Source organism: Melanostigma gelatinosum (assembly GCF_949748355.1).
Source record: "Melanostigma gelatinosum genome assembly, chromosome: 2".
In the NCBI taxonomy this organism is placed as follows: Eukaryota; Metazoa; Chordata; class Actinopteri; order Perciformes; family Zoarcidae; genus Melanostigma; species Melanostigma gelatinosum.
The window spans coordinates 33,388,027-33,405,941 of record NC_136635.1 but is presented as its reverse complement, the minus strand read 5'-3'; the positions used below and the strand labels follow the sequence as shown (position 1 = coordinate 33,405,941).

Here is a 17,915-nt window from a genome sequence, read left to right as displayed (position 1 = left end):
TATAATATATTATAGAAATATATAATACATATAATATATATATATATATAATACATATATAATATATATATTATGTATAATATATATATATATTATATATGTATTATATATAACATATATATATAATATATAAAATATATATAATATATATATATAACATATAATATTTATTTATTATATAATATATATATTATATATATAATATTCAAACTGATTAAATGTCTATAGTTGTAATCTGTGCAGCTGTTATTGATTTTATTGATGTTGAAATATGGATTTATGTTCAGAGTGAAAACTAAAACAAACAAATATTCTATAACAAAATAATCCAACAACACAGCAGAATGTGATAAAACGAGCTCTTTTATTGTAATAATTCAGATTTTTGGTATTTTATCGACAAATACATATATGTATGTACATATACATATATTTATGTATATGTAGACCTACTTTACAATTGAGACGAAAACTTTGAAACAAACAAACAAAGAGCTTCCTGTTTCCTCTCTGACACCACAGCAGGAGGTCAACAGTCACCTCAGATCAGAAGGCACCGTGCGTGCGTGTGCGCGTGTGTGTGTGCGTGTGAGGAGCAGATCCATGTTGCATTGAAACCTGTCTACAGCTGCAGGAGAGCTGCAGATCTACAGCTGCAGATCTACAGCTGCAGATCTACAGCTGCAGGAGAGCTGCAGATCTACAGCTGCAGATCTACAGCTGCAGGAGAGCTGCAGATCTACAGCTGCAGATCTACAGCTGCAGATCTACAGCTGCAGATCTACAGCTGCAGATCTACAGCTGCAGGAGAGCTGCAGATCTACAGCTGCAGATCTACAGCTGCAGGAGAGCTGCAGATCTACAGCTGCAGGTCTACAGCTGCAGGAGAGCTGCAGATCTACAGCTGCAGATCTACAGCTGCAGGAGAGCTGCAGATCTACAGCTGCAGATCTACAGCTGCAGATCTACAGCTGCAGATCTACAGCTGCAGATCTACAGCTGCAGGAGAGCTGCAGATCTACAGCTGCAGATCTACAGCTGCAGATCTACAGCTGCAGGAGAGCTGCAGATCTACAGCTGCAGATCTACAGCTGCAGATCTACAGCTGCAGGAGAGCTGCAGATCTACAGCTGCAGATCTACAGCTGCAGATCTACAGCTGCAGGAGAGCTGCAGATCTACAGCTGCAGATCTACAGCTGCAGGAGAGCTGCAGATCTACAGCTGCAGATCTACAGCTGCAGATCTACAGCTGCAGATCTACAGCTGCAGGAGAGCTGCAGATCTACAGCTGCAGGTCTACAGCTGCAGGAGAGCTGCAGATCTACAGCTGCAGATCTACAGCTGCAGGAGAGCTGCAGATCTACAGCTGCAGATCTACAGCTGCAGATCTACAGCTGCAGATCTACAGCTGCAGATCTACAGCTGCAGATCTACAGCTGCAGGAGAGCTGCAGATCTACAGCTGCAGATCTACAGCTGCAGATCTACAGCTGCAGGAGAGCTGCAGATCTACAGCTGCAGGTCTACAGCTGCAGGAGAGCTGCAGATCTATAGCTGCAGATCTACAGCTGCAGGTCTACAGCTGCAGATCTACAGCTGCAGATCTATAGCTGCAGATCTACAGCTGCAGGTCTACAGCTGCAGATCTACAGCTGCAGGTCTAGAGCTGCAGGTCTACAGCTGCAGATCTACAGCTGCAGGTCTACAGCTGCAGATCTACAGCTGCAGGTCTACAGCTGCAGGTCTAGAGCTGCAGGTCTAGAGCTGCTGGTATAGAGCTGCAGGTCTAGAGCTGCAGGTCCAGAGCGGTCTGGTTTTCAGAGCACACGACGGAGAGACAGACTCTGTTCCAGTTTTTATGTGTTTGTTTTTGTCACTTTGGCGTTTCATAACTCAGTTATTATTATTATTATTATTATTATTATTGTTATTATTATCGTTCATACGGACACAACACGTCATCTTTTGGAGAACAAAGAGAGGAAAGACACCTTGTTACTGAGATGAATAAGCATCATCATCATCATCATCATCATCATCATCATCATCATCATCATCATCACAACTCAAACGTCCCACTGCAGATTTTACTCCTTGAACTGGTTTGGAAGCATGAAAACTAGTCTGCATCATCATCATCATCATCATCATCATCATCATCATCATCATCATCATCATCATCACTGTTTCTGTTCAAACATGACAAACCTTTGAAGTGAGACAGACCTGGAGTCAGACTCCAGGTCTCTGGTCTGAGACGGACCAGGATGAAGGTCTGGAGGTCTGGACTCCTCCCGTCCCCCTTTAGCTGCTCTGATATGTGAGTGTGTGGAGGACAAGGCACAGAAAACAAGCGCTCCTCTGAGGAGCTGCAGGGACCAGCTTATTGGCTTTTAGAGGGAGAGAGAGAGAGAGAGAGCGAGAGAGGGAGAGAGAGAGGGAGAGAGAGAGAGAGCGAGAGAGAGAGAGAGAGAGAGAGAGTCTTATGTCCACAGTCTGGAGACAGATGAAGCGTCTCGTGTCTTCGTGTCTCAAAGTTTCTGTTTTATATAAAAAGTGTTTTTTTCTCTTTAGTTCCAGAATCAAAGTGTTTCTCGGGAAAGTTTTTCGTGTTTTTCAGTGAACACCAGCTGCCTCAGTCTGTCTCACGCATGAAGACACGTAGAACCGTTAGCGAGTGTAAATCCAGCAGAGTCCCGGTCCGGTCCAGTCCCTGTCCCGATCCGGTCCCGGTCCCCGGTAGTCCCTCAGCTGCCCATGGGTTTGAAGGACCCGTCCGGCAGCTGTCTGAAGATGCCCCGTAACGTGTCCAGCTCGCGGGTCAGGTGCTCCACCCGCCGCCTCAGTCTGTCGTTGTCGGTGCTGAGCTCCAGCACCTTGTGCTGCGTCTCCATGTTGCGTATCTTCGCCTTGTCGCGGCTCTTGCGCACGGCCACGTTGTTGCGCTCGCGCCTCAGCCGGTACTCCGGACTGCCTTTGTCCACGTTCTTCTTGGACTTCCCTCCACCACCTCCTCGGTGCTGATCCAGCAGCTTCAGGCCGCCGTGCTGCTGGTGCTGGTGGTGGTTGTGATGGTGGTGCTGGTGCGGACTGGGCACCGGGGTCGGTGGAGGAGTCGGGTGTCCCGGCTGGAGGTGCATGGTGGTCTGCGCGCAGTGCGCGATCTGGTACTGGAGGTGCGGCTGCTGCTGCTGGGGATGCTGCGAGTACTGCTGGGAGTGCGGGTGCGGGTGGTGGTAGGTGGGAGGCAGACCCGGGTTCACGTCCTCGTCGTCCCGCGGCTCCTGCTTGATGGCCACCGGTCGAATGCGCTGCGGGTTGTGCTCGTAGAGCGGCTCCAGCTTGGACTCCATGTAGTTGGACATGTAGTGCTGCTGGGGACCTGGACCCGGACCGCACGGCACCGACTCGTACTCTCCGTTCATGATCTTGAGCTTGTCCTGCCGGGAGCTGCTGTGGTGGAACAGGTCCGCCAGGAAGTCGTCGTTGAAAGCCGCGGGGTCGATGTAGGCGCTCAGGTCGATGGAGGTCTCGCTGTCTCCGATCTCACCGCCCTGCAGGTCCGACGGGTCTCTGTAGCCGGAGGAGGGCTGCTGGATGTGGGTCATCGGGGGTCGAGGCGCGACCTCGTACAGGTTCGAGAGCTCCATGTTGAACCTAAAGCCGGGCATGCATGGACACGAGCTCCAAGAATCCAATTTGGACAAAAGTCAGAGACGGGGGTCGGGGGAGGCTCTGAGCACTGAGTCCGGCAGACGTGCACCGAAGTCCGGGGAGAAAAGAACAGTTTCTACCTTTGATCCGGAGCAGAGAGGACCGGGTTCTAGAGGAGTCCTGCTGCTCAGTGAACGGTGAGCTGTCAAAGTACGTTTATATAGGAGAGCAGGAGGGAGGGGCACACACACACACACACACACACACACACACACACACACACACACACACACACACACACACACACACACACACACTAAAACACACACTAAACTACACACACACTAAAACACATACTAAACTACACACACACACACTAAAACACACACTAAACTACACACACACTAAAACACATACTAAACTACACACACACACTAAAACACACTAAACTACACACACACACTAAAACACATACTAAACTACACACACACAAAAACACATACTAAACTACACACACACACTAAAACACACTAAACTACACACACACACACACACTAAAACACATACTAAACTACACACACACACACACACACACAAAAACACATACTAAACTACACACACACACTAAAACACACTAAACTACACACACACACTAAAACACATACTAAACTACACACACACACACACTAAAACACATACTAAACTACACACACACACTAAAACACATACTAAACTACACACACACACACTAAAACACATACTAAACTACACACACACACTAAAACACACTAAACTACACACACACACACTAAAACACACTAAACTACACACACACACACTAAAACACATACTAAACTACACACACACACTAAAACACACACTAAACTACACACACACACTAAAACACACTAAACTACACGCACACACAAACACACTAAAACACACACTAAACTACACGCACACACTAAAACTACACACACACACTAAAACACACTAAACTACACGCACACACAAACACACTAAAACACACACTAAACTACACGCACACACTAAAACTACACACACACTAAAACACATACTAAACTACACACACTCACACACTCACACACACACACACACACACTAAAACACATACTAAACTACACACACACACACTAAAACACATTCTAAACTACACACACACACTAAAACACATACTAAACTACACACACACACTAAAACACATTCTAAACTACACACACACACTAAAACACATTCTAAACTACACACACACACTAAAACACATTCTAAACTACACACACACACTAAAACACATTCTAAACTACACACACACACACACTAAAACACACACTAAACTACACACACACTAAAACACATACTAAACTACACGCACACACTAAAACACATACTAAACTACACACACACACTAAAACACACTAAACTACACACACACACTAAAACACATACTAAACTACACACACACACACACTAAAACACATACTAAACTACACACACACACTAAAACACACTAAACTACACACACACACTAAAACACATACTAAACTACACACACACACACACACTAAAACACATACTAAACTACACACACACACACTAAAACACATACTAAACTACACACACACACTAAAACACATACTAAACTACACACACACTAAAACACATACTAAACTACACACACACACTAAAACACACTAAACTACACACACACACACACTAAAACACACTAAACTACACACACACACTAAAACACATACTAAACTACACACACACACACTAAAACACACACTAAACTACACACACACACTAAAACACACTAAACTACACGCACACACAAACACACTAAAACACACACTAAACTACACGCACACACTAAAACTACACACACACTAAAACACATACTAAACTACACACACTCACACACTCACACACACACACACACACTAAAACACATACTAAACTACACACACACACTAAAACACATTCTAAACTACACACACACACACTAAAACACATACTAAACTACACACACACACTAAAACACATTCTAAACTACACACACACACTAAAACACATTCTAAACTACACACACACACTAAAACACATTCTAAACTACACACACTAAAACACATTCTAAACTACACACACACACTAAAACACATTCTAAACTACACACACACACACACACTAAAACACATACTAAACTACACACACATGCACTAAAACACATGCTAAACTACACACACGCACAATAAAACACATACTAAACTACACGCACACACACACACACTAAAACACATACTAAACTACACACACACACACTAAAACACACTAAACTACACGCACACACACACACTAAAACACACTAAACTATACACGCACACACTAAAACACATACTAAACTACACGCACACACACACACACACTAAAACACTAAACTACACACGCGCACACACACTAAGCACACTAAACTACACACGCACACACACTAAACTACACGCGCACACACACTAAGCACACTAAACTACACACGCACACACACTAAAACACACTAAACTACACGCGCAACACACTAAGCACACTAAACTACACAAGCACACACACACACACTAAAAAACACTAAACTACACACACACACTAAGCACACTAAACTACACACGCACACACACTAAAACACACTGAACTACACGCACACACACACTAAGCACACTAAACTACACACGCACACACACACTAAAACACACTAAACTACACACGCACACTAAAACACACTAAACTACACGCGCACACACACTAAGCACACTAAACTACACAAGCACACACACACACACTAAAACACACTAAACTACACACGCACACACACTAAACTACACGCGCACACACACTAAGCACACTAAACTACACACGCACACACACTAAAACACACTAAACTACACGCGCAACACACTAAGCACACTAAACTACACAAGCACACACACACACACTAAAACACACTAAACTACACACACACACTAAGCACACTAAACTACACACGCACACACACTAAAACACACTGAACTACACGCACACACACACTAAGCACACTAAACTACACACGCACACACACACTAAAACACACTAAACTACACACGCACACTAAAACACACTAAACTACACGCGCACACACACTAAGCACACTAAACTACACACGCACGCGCACACACACTAAAACACACTAAACTACATGCGCACACACACTAAGCACACTAAACTACACACGCACGCGCACACACACTAAGCACACTAAACTACACACGCACACACACACTAAAACACACTAAACTACACACGCACACTAAAACACACTAAACTACACGCGCACACACACTAAGCACACTAAACTACACAAGCACACACACACACACTAAAACACACTAAACTATACGCACACACACACTAAACTACACACGCACGCGCACACACACTAAAACACACTAAACTACACGCACACACACACTAAGCACACTAAACTACACACGCACACGCACACACACTAAGCACACTAAACTACACAAGCACACACACTAAGCACTAAAACACACTAAACTACACGCGCACACACACTAAGCACACTAAACTACACATGCACACACACACACACTAAAACACACTAAACTACACGCACGCACACACACTAAACTACACGCGCACACACACACACACTAAAACACACACGCACACACACAACCACACACACACACACACTAAAACACACGCACACAATAAAACACACGCACACACGAAAACACGGACACACTAAAACACACGCACACACTAAAACACGCACACACTAAAACACGCACTCTCAAACACGCGTACACTAAAACACGCACACTCAAACACGCGTACACTAAAACACGCGTACACTAAAACATGCACACTCAAACACGCGTACACTAAAACACACACACTCAAACACGCGTACACTAAAACACACACACTAAAACACGCGCACACTAAAACACGCGTACACTAAAACACACACACTCAAACACGCGTACACTAAAACACGCGTACACTAAAACATGCACACTCAAACATGCGTACACTAAAACACGCACACTCAAACACGCGTACACTAAAACACGCGTACACTAAAACACGCACACTCAAACACGCGTACACTAAAACACGCGTACACTAAAACATGCACACTCAAACACGCGCACACTAAAACACGCACACTCAAACACGCGTACACTAAAACACGCGTACACTAAAACACGCACACTAAAACACGCGCACACTAAAACACGCGTACACTAAAACACACACACTCAAACACGCGTACACTAAAACACGCGTACACTAAAACATGCACACTCAAACACGCGCACACTAAAACACGCACACTCAAACACGCGTACACTAAAACACGCGTACACTAAAACACGCGTACACTACAACACGCACACTCAAACACGCGTACACTAAAACACGCGTACACTAAAACACACACACTCAAACACGCGTACACTAAAACACGCGTACACTAAAACATGCACACTCAAACACGCGTACACTAAAACACACACACTTAAACACGCGTACACTAAAACACGCACACTCAAACACGCGTACACTAAAACACGCGTACACTAAAACATGCACACTCAAACACGCGTACACTAAAACACACACACTCAAACACGCGTACACTAAAACACACACACTAAAACACGCGCACACTAAAACACGCGTACACTAAAACACACACACTCAAACACGCGTACACTAAAACACACACACTAAAACACGCGCACACTAAAACACGCGTACACTAAAACACACACACTCAAACACGCGTACACTAAAACACGCGTACACTAAAACATGCACACTCAAACACGCGTACACTAAAACACGCGTACACTAAAACACGCACACTCAAACACGCGTACACTAAAACACGCGTACACTAAAACACGCACACTCAAACACGCGTACACTAAAACACGCGTACACTAAAACACGCGTACACTAAAACACACACACTCAAACACGCGTACACTAAAACACGCGTACACTAAAACACGCGTACACTAAAACACGCACACTCAAACACGCGTACACTAAAACACGCGTACACTAAAACACGCACACTCAAACACACGTACACTAAAACACGCACACTCAAACACGCGTACACTAAAACACGCACACTCAAACACGCGTACACTAAAACACGCACACTCAAACACGCGTACACTAAAACACACACACAGACGTTTTACGGAGGCGAAGTAAAGTAGAATCATTTCCACTGAACAGTTTTTTCTTCTGACAAAACTGAACCAGATCCACTAAAGTCCCACAGAGACCTTGAAGGAGCCGGACCCGGTCTACTGGTCTCCGTGAGTCTAAAGTCCTCCATGAATTATGGATTATGAGGCTCAGTATTCATTGCTTGTTGAAGTGACGGATTAGAGAACGTCTGGTGACGAGGGAGCGGCACACATCAAAGTGAGGGAGGATCATTAACACGTTATTAACGTGTTATTAAGTTTATGATCCACATGTTATGAATGTGTGATGATGTGTGAGACATTATAATGTATATAATATATATATTATTTTAAGACTGAATTATAGATAAATAACTACAACAGTGTATTTATTTATTTTATTGTCTTTTCTTATTATGTGAAAAAAATATTAAAATATTTCTGAATGGTTTGCCTGAATAATTCATATAAATTCATTATTTTCCCTCTAAATGATTTATGTGAGTTCATTGGAGCTGATGTGAGCTGGATCTCAGAGCGAGAGACCGGGGCTCCGTGCGGGGGGAGCGGGGCTAAAGAGTTCATGTCACGGCTCTGGAGGCTGCGGAGGAACCAGTGCGCCTTCTGTCGACTGAAGACTGAAGACCTGATCCAGACTCAGACCTGATCCAGACTCAGACCTGATCCCGTTCTGTGGATCTGCCCTTTATTTTCGGTCCCACATCTCTTCCTGTCCTTGTTTCCGTCTCTGCTCACATTCTGGTCCTGAAAAAGTCTGATCCAGCATGAGACTCAGACCTTAGTACTCAGATGGTGTAGTACTCAGACAGTGTAGTACTCTGTGTAGTACTCAGACAGTGTAGTACTCAGATTGTGTAGGACTCAGTGTAGTACTCAGACTGTGTAGTACTCAGAAAGTGTAGTACTCAGACAGTGTAGTACTCAGAAAGTGTCGTACTCAGATTGTGTAGGACTCAGTGTACTACTCAGACTGTGTAGTACTCAGAAAGTGTAGTACTCAGACATTGTAGTACTCAGAAAGTGTAGTACTCAGATTGTGTAGTACTCAGACTGTGTAGTACTCAGACAGTGTAGTACTCAGACAGTGTAGTACTCAGAAAGTGTAGTACTCAGACAGTGTAGTACTCAGAAAGTGTAGTACTCAGACTGTGTAGTACTCAGAAAGTGTAGTACTCAGAAAGTGTAGTACTCAGACTGTGTCGTACTCAGACAGTGTAGTACTCAGAAAGTGTAGTACTCAGACAGTGTAGTACTCAGAAAGTGTAGTACCCAGACTGTGTAGTACTCAGACTGTGTAGTGCTCAGAAAGTGTAGTACTCAGAAAGTGTAGTACTCAGACTGTGTAGTACTCAGACTGTGTCGTACTCAGACTGTGTAGTGCTCAGAAAGTATAGTACTCAGAAAGTGTAGTACTCAGACTGTGTAGTACTCAGACTGTGTAGTGCTCAGAAAGTGTAGTACTCAGAAAGTGTAGTACTCAGAAAGTGTAGTACTCAGACTGTGTAGTACTCAGAAAGTGTAGTACTCAGACTGTGTAGTACTCAGACTGTGTAGTAGAGAAAATAGTATACGAACAAGTCAATCACTATTTAAGTGATAGTAAACTCTTATATGAGTTCCAATCTGGATTTAGATCACAATACTCCACAGATACTTGCTTGATCCACTTATTGGACTATGTCAAACATGAGCAAGACAAAGGCAACTACACAGGTATGACTCTTCTAGATCTACAAAAAGCCTTTGATACTGTGGATCACAAAATTCTCCTACTCAAATTAGAAGCCTTAGGATTTAATGAACCAACCATAGCCTGGTTCAAATCCTACCTTGATGGAAGGCTGCAGGTAGTAGATGTAGGGGGCACCCTGTCTACTCCAGCTATAGTTACATGCGGGGTTCCCCAGGGGTCAATCCTGGGTCCCCTTCTATTTCTCATATATGTCAATGATATGCCCTCAGCAGTTAACTGCAAGCTGCTGTTGTATGCTGATGATTCTGCTTTGTTGGTAGCTGGCAAAAATGTAGCAGAAATACAGCAAACCCTGTCCTCTCAACTTGAGTCGGTGAGAGAATGGTTGATAGACAACAAACTGTCTCTCCACTTAGGAAAGACTGAATCGATCTTGTTCGGATCCAAAAGACGACTCCTGGTTAATGACACTATCGATGTAGCCTGTGCTGGTACTGTTATCAGCAGTAAATCCTGTGTTAAATACATTGGTCTGGAGCTAGATCAGACCTTATCGGGTGATCACATAGCGGATAAAGTTATCAGCAAATCTAGTGCAAAATTGAAATTCCTATATAGGCAGGCCAAACATTTAGATCTTCAAACAAAAAGGCTACTCACATCAGCTTTAATCCAGTGTCATATGGACTATGCCAGCTCTTCTTGGTACTCTGGCCTGACCAAGACAAATCAGGCGAGGTTACAGATTATGCAGAACAAAATCATACGTTTCCTCCTTAATGCTCATCCTAGGACACACATAGGTCCTACTCAATTCAGACAGGTCAATATGCTGCCCATGAATCTTAGAGTTCAACAACTCAAACTCAACCATATGTTCAATATTGTCAATAACCAGGCCCCTGAATATTTATCAGGTTCATTTAAACTAAATTCTTCCTACCACAATACTAGGTCCAGCACCTTGTCCTTCGTCATTCCACATGTAAAGACCTTCGGATCTACTTCTTTTGAGTTCACGGGTGCAAAGCTGTGGAACAGCCTCCCTAGTCACATCAAGGCCAGCGATTCTAAACCGGTTTTTAAAATCAGGGTTAAGCAATTTTTTTACCATGAAATGGCCCGTCAAGATAACAACCAATTTATTTATTATTAGTATCATTTTTTAAATTTCTTTTTCATTTAAAAAGTCGTCATGTTTGTCTGTGTTTTTTCCCTTCTGTGGGCCACAATGGAAACAAGTGTTTTTCGCTTTTTTGTGTCACCCTGTATTTTTTAATGTATTTATTTGTATTATTTGTATTTTTATATTTATACATGTATTTACATTGTTTTATACAAATAAATCAAATCAAAAAATCAAAAGTATAATTATAGTTATCATCAGAAGAACGTTTTCTTCTTTCTAAGAATCCAAAAGCGAAACTTTTCATTCATCATCATGACGTCATCAAACAGGAACAAAAATGCATGTCTTTATTGTCTCTCATACATCACGATAAAGATTCATCATCCTGTTTAGAAATATATCTAAATATTGATATCATTGCTGTGACATAGTACACGTTATTATACCATTAACAGATATTAGTAGTACTATACATATAACGTGTATAACGACATTAAATGTCGTCATTCACACATGAATTCATATCTTTATGAACTAATTTGACAAACCTCACGTTCCAGAAAAACACACCCGCTCCTTATTGGAGGAATCACACGTCATTCACAGAGTGCATTGCATCACTCTCTCGTCATTGGCCAACCGTCCGCTTCACCTCCGCCCACCTGGCCTCTGATTGGCTGAGCCCGCACATGACCGTACATGGTAATAGAGATTTCGCAATCGCTGTTCTCCTCGTCCATGTTGTTCCAAACAAAAACAGATAGACACGGAACAAACTCCCGGTTTCTCTGGTTTCTACGGTGACGGTCTCTACTTTTAACGGATGGTCGAGTCCTGAAGGTTCCGTGAAGGTAAACCGGTGTTTTTTAACTCGCAGCGCTAACGGCTAGCTTAGCTTTAGAGGCTCATTAGCACCTGAAGCTAACTAAGCTAACTGGCTAGTGAGCGTCAAAGTGAAAACGAAGTTTTTTATGCGTTTAAAATCACATTTAGACACCTTTTATCGGCTCTATTTATCTATTGGACCTTAAGGTTGATTGAGAGGACATTAAAGCTGCTTACACTCACATAAATGTTGCAGAAAAGTGCTCTAAAATTCATGAAATCAAGCGTGTCGTCCGTGTTTTAGTGATGTTTAATGAGTTGAATCCGATATTATTTAAAGTATCGTAAAAGATGAGCTTCTTCTTCTCCTCGTATGACTCCGGAGTTCCCCTGTCTGTCTCTCTACCTGTGTGTGTGTGTCTCTCTCTCTCTCGATGATGCAACATCAGGCAACAACCTCTGCTCGTTTGTTTCTACCCGGAGTTCTTTTCCCTGCGCACCACCCAGCTGACTTTGGCTGCATGGCAACGCGTCGACCAATCAGAATGAGCGCTGCTAATTGACCGAATAATAAAGGCCACTGTAGAGCATGTTTTCATATCGAATACGGCCACATATTGAAGCTGTTTATTGGCCAATGAGAACAGTCGAACGGCCATGACGTCATTCTTTACAAGGAACATGATGGGGGGGGGGGGGGGGGGGTGATGATCGATGTAATCAGGTCAGCTGAGTCTCTGCAGGATGAATGTAGATGTAAAGACAGAGGTTTTACTTCACTGTGAAGGGAGATGGAGGGAAATACTGAATATGGGAAGATTTAGTGGAGAATAATGGAACATTTGGTGGAGAATAAGGGAACATTTGGTGGAGAATAAGGGAACATTTGGTGGAGAATAAGGGAACATTTGGTGGAGAATAAGGGAACATTTGGTGGAGAATAAGGGAACACTTGGAGGAGAATAAGGGAACACTTGGAAGAGAATAAGGGAACAGTTGGAATAGAATAAGGGAACACTTGGAAGAGAATAAGGGAACACTTGGAAGAGAATAAAGGAACATTTAGTGGAGAATAAGGGAACATTTAGTGGAGAATAAGGGAACATTTAGTGGAGAATAAGGGAACATTTAGTGGAGAATAAGGGAACATTTAGTGGAGAATAAGGGAACATTTAGTGGAGAATAAGGGAACATTTAGTAGTGAATAAGGGAACATTTGGTGATGGAGAATAACGGCATGTTTTCCAGTGTTTATCACAAGTTATAGAAGTTGTAATATATTCTTCTATACATGTGAAATAATCGGTGTCCTGATAACTCATTTATTGATTTGTTGTTGTCCTCTAGGCTCCATCGAGTTGAAGAGTCTTCTGCTTCCTGTTTTCCTCCCGTACACCTGAGGAGAACGCAGAGATCAGCACCTGAAGGCAACACATCCCAGATGAGCCGGCCGTCGCAGGCGAAACTCACCACAACCGAGCACAACGGCGTGAGCGTCATCCAGAGTCAGACCACCGCGTCTGTAGCTGGCCTCCAGCGGGTCCACAAGCTCCTCCCCTCGGCCGTGGGCGTCCTTAAGGCCCCGCCCCCCAGCAGCGAGATGAAGAAACCCTCGGCGGAGAAGGACAGCGACGAGTACCGGCAGCGCCGCGAGCGCAACAACCTGGCGGTGAAGAAGAGCCGCATGCGCAGCAAGCAGAAGGCGATGGACACGCAGCAGCGCGTCAACGAGCTGAAGGAGGAGAACGAGCGGCTGGAGGCCAAAATCAAACTTCTGAGCAAAGAGCTGAGCGTGCTCAAAGACCTCTTCCTGGAGCACGCCCACAACCTGGCCGACAACGTGCAGCCGCCCGCCGGCAACGGCGGGCGCTCAAGCCCCGCCCACAACCCCAACGACACCTCCGCCAACGGGCAGTGAGGGGGGCGGGGCCACAGGGGGGACTTTTTGATTATGCTGCTTTTTTTTTTTTTGCTGTCACATCTTCACTTTCGTTCATTTAATCTTCTCTTCTGGCGAAATGTTTCCCACAATCCTCCTGGGTCATGTAAACGTTTTTTTGATTTATTTTAAATTTTCTGACATATCGGTCAAATCTATTCATATAATTTATTGATTTCAGTCTTTGGACTTTGATGTGAGACAGAAAGCTGAACTCTGAACCAACAGACCAAAGGATTGAACACGTTGTTGATCGGAGGACGTCTGGAGGAACCAGAACTCTTTGTCCTCCACAGTTTGGATGGTTCTTCTTTTTATACATGCGTGTTTCTGTTCTAACGTCTAGAACGATCACTTTACTTTAACAGTCCGTATTTATACAGAAAAACACAAATCTATGATCAGCTGATCAATCTACCAGTTATTGGAACTCACCGTCGCCTCCTAAAGTCCTCAGACACTCAAAGATAAACATATCTGATGATCACGTTCAACATCACTCATTCATCTCTTAGTGATTGGAGTGAAATATTCATAATAACAAAGAGAGAAGCTGCAACATGTTTGAGTGTTTTTATTCATTGTTGATTAAATGATATCAACTCTGTTTCTACAAATAATCGTGTGTGTGTGTGTGTGTGTGGGGGTGTGGTGGTTGCGTTGCGTTGCTGGGCGGACCCCGACACCTCGCATCTTTAATTAAACCCAGCACGACACAGAGGGGGCGGGGCTTATAATTATAAGAGCTTTAGCGGGCGTGGAGTGTTTTCTTCAGGAGCTTCAGCTTCAACCAGGAATGTTGTTGTCTGTCTGAGTCCTGCTGCTCCAGAGCCGCTCAGCACAACGTTTACCGTTCAACCAGCGTTCCAACGACGCTCAAACGTCTCCAACGTTCTAACAACGTTCATATTTGAGCCAAATCATCAACGGATGTTTGTTTGTTGGAACACTGTCGGCGTTTCTACTTATGTTGGAACGCTGCCGTGTTTCTACTTTTCTACGTGGTGTTTTCTACTCGTGTCCAGCAGCATGTTTACTGAGTCTCTGCATGAGTCTGGATGTCTTCTGTCTGAATGTTGCTGGGCAGCATCTCTTTGTGCTCGCTCAGCGTTTTATAGCACAGGATTCTGGGTAACGTGCATTTAAATTAAAACTCAGTAGAAAAGTTCATACAGGTGTTTGTTTTTTATTCTAAATGTGTTTTAATTCTGTTTCATCGGTCACACACAATGTTGAGGTTACAGGTGACACCGGAAGACATTCGGATCCTTCATGAACTCGTCCTGTGACGCTGTGTTCACACCAAGACGATTCATCGGCCGCCGGTCAAGACGCCGGGACCGCCGGAGAGGGGGCGGGGCTTATCGCCCTGAAAGCCGCTCAACTGTCCGCCATTAACCATGAAAAAATATCCTCTTTCTGCTTAGTACGTGCTGTGGAAGTCACAGATATCCCGGGAAACTCAACGCCGTCATGTCTGGTTCACAACATCGTCCAGATGAGCTCCGTGACAGACAACCGGGGACTCCGACATAACTACGTAATGATGCTGATTTGATCGTAGAGCTCTGCGTGAACACAGACGGCTACAGGATTTATTTCCTGATTCAACAACGGCAGGAAGTCAGTGATGACAGGGGGAGCAACTCAACGCTGATAGGCTATCGCGCCACAGCGTCACGCGATTATGTCACAGAAGTTGAAAAATTTCAACTCACGCTTTTGGGGGCGAATTCGCGCCGCGCCAGTCTCATGGCGTCGGTGCAGACTTCGTACGTAATCTACTCGCGTGAATAATTCGTGACGCGTTTGGTGTGAACGCAGCATAAATCAGCATTAGATGAGACTTTACCCACAATTCATAGCAATGTGAGGTTAAACACGAGGTAACCAGAGGAGGCATGGAGGATTAAACACGAGTCTGATTTATTACGTGTATTCAACATTAAGCGTTAAAGATGGAACATTAAACACATCGGAGGATATTTAAATACTTTATCTTCTTACTGAAGTAAACAGATCTCGTCTCGTGGATAAAGAACCTGAAGACGTTTCAATCGTCAAAAGTATAAAATTAATAAAGTGTTGACGTGTGATTCAGATCTTCCCATGATGCACTGCTCCAGGTAGTGTCTCGGATTGAAACTGGTGTCCTTGAAGGCACCACGTGTCACATGACCTCTCTTCACCTCTAATGGATGCTCGGCTCTCCTTCAGTGGGAAGACGGTCGTCATGGTAACAGCTGAACAAACAACCAATCAAAGGTCGGCTCTGTGGTTCACCTGTGTGTGTGTGTGGGTGGGTCTAGGTGTGTGTGTGTGTGTTTCTCACATGAAAAGTTTTAAATCTTCAAACATTAAAGTGAGTGATGGCTCATCGTCCGTCGCCAAAACCGTTGGTTTAAAATCACCTCCTCAGAGAATCTGGCAGAGAACGTTTCTCCTCAAACATCTGGAACACATGTTCTCCTCTTCTGCTTCTTCTGCCTCTTAGAGTGCAGGGACAAACACACTCACATCTCTATACTAGTGAGGACACTCATTCACATGCACTGCTTTTGTAGTTTAGTCACATGACCTGAAAACTGAAAGATGATGTAACCATCAAGTTACACATCAATAGAATAACACGGTAATAAACCTGTGTGTGTGTGTGTGTGTGTGTGTGTGAGTGTGTGTGTGTGTGAGTGTGTGAGTGAGTGTGTGTGTGTGTGTGTGAGTGTGTGTGTGAGTGTGTGTGAGTGTGCTTCACGGAGGACCTGCTTCATGGAGGACCTGCTTCACAGGTGACCTGCTTCAAGGAGGACTGGATGACGTCACTTTGGCAGCTTCACTGATTTATTCCACGTTTCACAACTCATAAACAAGATAAACGCTGATCTGAATGTCAATGAGCTCAAATGATGGGAATGTTCTCTTTGTGAGCAGATCTGGAGACACCTCATGTCCTCTCACCTCCCCGACCTCATTCTGAGGTCAAGAGACAATGTCCACCAACACCTCTCTGCTTTTTTCCCACTGTTTTGTGTCTCTTTGTGGTTGTTTTGCATCTCTTTGTGGTTGTTTTGCGTCTCTTTCTAGTTGTTTTGCGTCTCTTTCTAGTTCTGTGTCTCTTTGTGGTTGTTTTGTGTCTCTTTGTGGTTGCTTTGCATCTCTTTGTGGTTGTTCTGCGTCTCTTTATAGTTGCTTTGCATCTCTTTGTGGTTGTTCTGCGTCTCTTTGTGGTTGCTTTGCATCTCTTTGTGGTTGTTCTGCATCTCTTTGTGGTTGCTTTGCATCTCTTTGTGGTTGTTCTGCATCTCTTTGTGGTTGCTTTGCATCTCTTTGTGGTTGTTCTGCGTCTCTTTATGGTTGCTTTGCATCTCTTTGTGG

At 44.0% G+C, this 17,915-nt stretch overlaps 2 protein-coding genes across 3 annotated transcripts; one reads left to right on the top strand and one right to left on the bottom strand.

Moving 5' to 3' along the window:
* Positions 1-1,688: 1,688 nt before the first annotated feature.
* cebpa (CCAAT enhancer binding protein alpha) lies at positions 1,689-3,820 on the bottom strand. Its single transcript, XM_079281981.1, has one exon. The coding sequence runs from the start codon at positions 3,669-3,671 to the stop codon at positions 2,748-2,750; it is 924 nt and encodes a 307-aa protein (XP_079138107.1). The 5' UTR covers positions 3,672-3,820; the 3' UTR covers positions 1,689-2,747.
* Positions 3,821-12,490: 8,670 nt separating this feature from the next.
* On the top strand, positions 12,491-15,678 carry cebpg (CCAAT enhancer binding protein gamma). Of its 2 annotated transcripts, XM_079282121.1 has the most exons (3): positions 12,513-12,630; positions 13,952-13,961; positions 14,009-15,678. In XM_079282121.1, exon 3 carries the CDS (start codon positions 14,046-14,048, stop codon positions 14,520-14,522), a length of 477 nt encoding a protein of 158 aa, XP_079138247.1. In that variant the 5' UTR covers positions 12,513-12,630; positions 13,952-13,961; positions 14,009-14,045; the 3' UTR covers positions 14,523-15,678. The 2 variants fall into 2 exon arrangements, with proteins under 2 accessions (XP_079138246.1, XP_079138247.1); XM_079282120.1 differs by having other exon boundaries at positions 12,491-12,630; positions 13,952-15,678.
* Positions 15,679-17,915: the final 2,237 nt, after the last annotated feature.

Coding starts and splice junctions, on each gene's coding strand:
- cebpa (XM_079281981.1), bottom strand. CDS start 3,671: ATGCCCGGCTTTAGGTTCAACATGGAGCTCTCGAACCTGTACGAGGTC.
- cebpg (XM_079282120.1), top strand. CDS start 14,046: ATGAGCCGGCCGTCGCAGGCGAAACTCACCACAACCGAGCACAACGGC.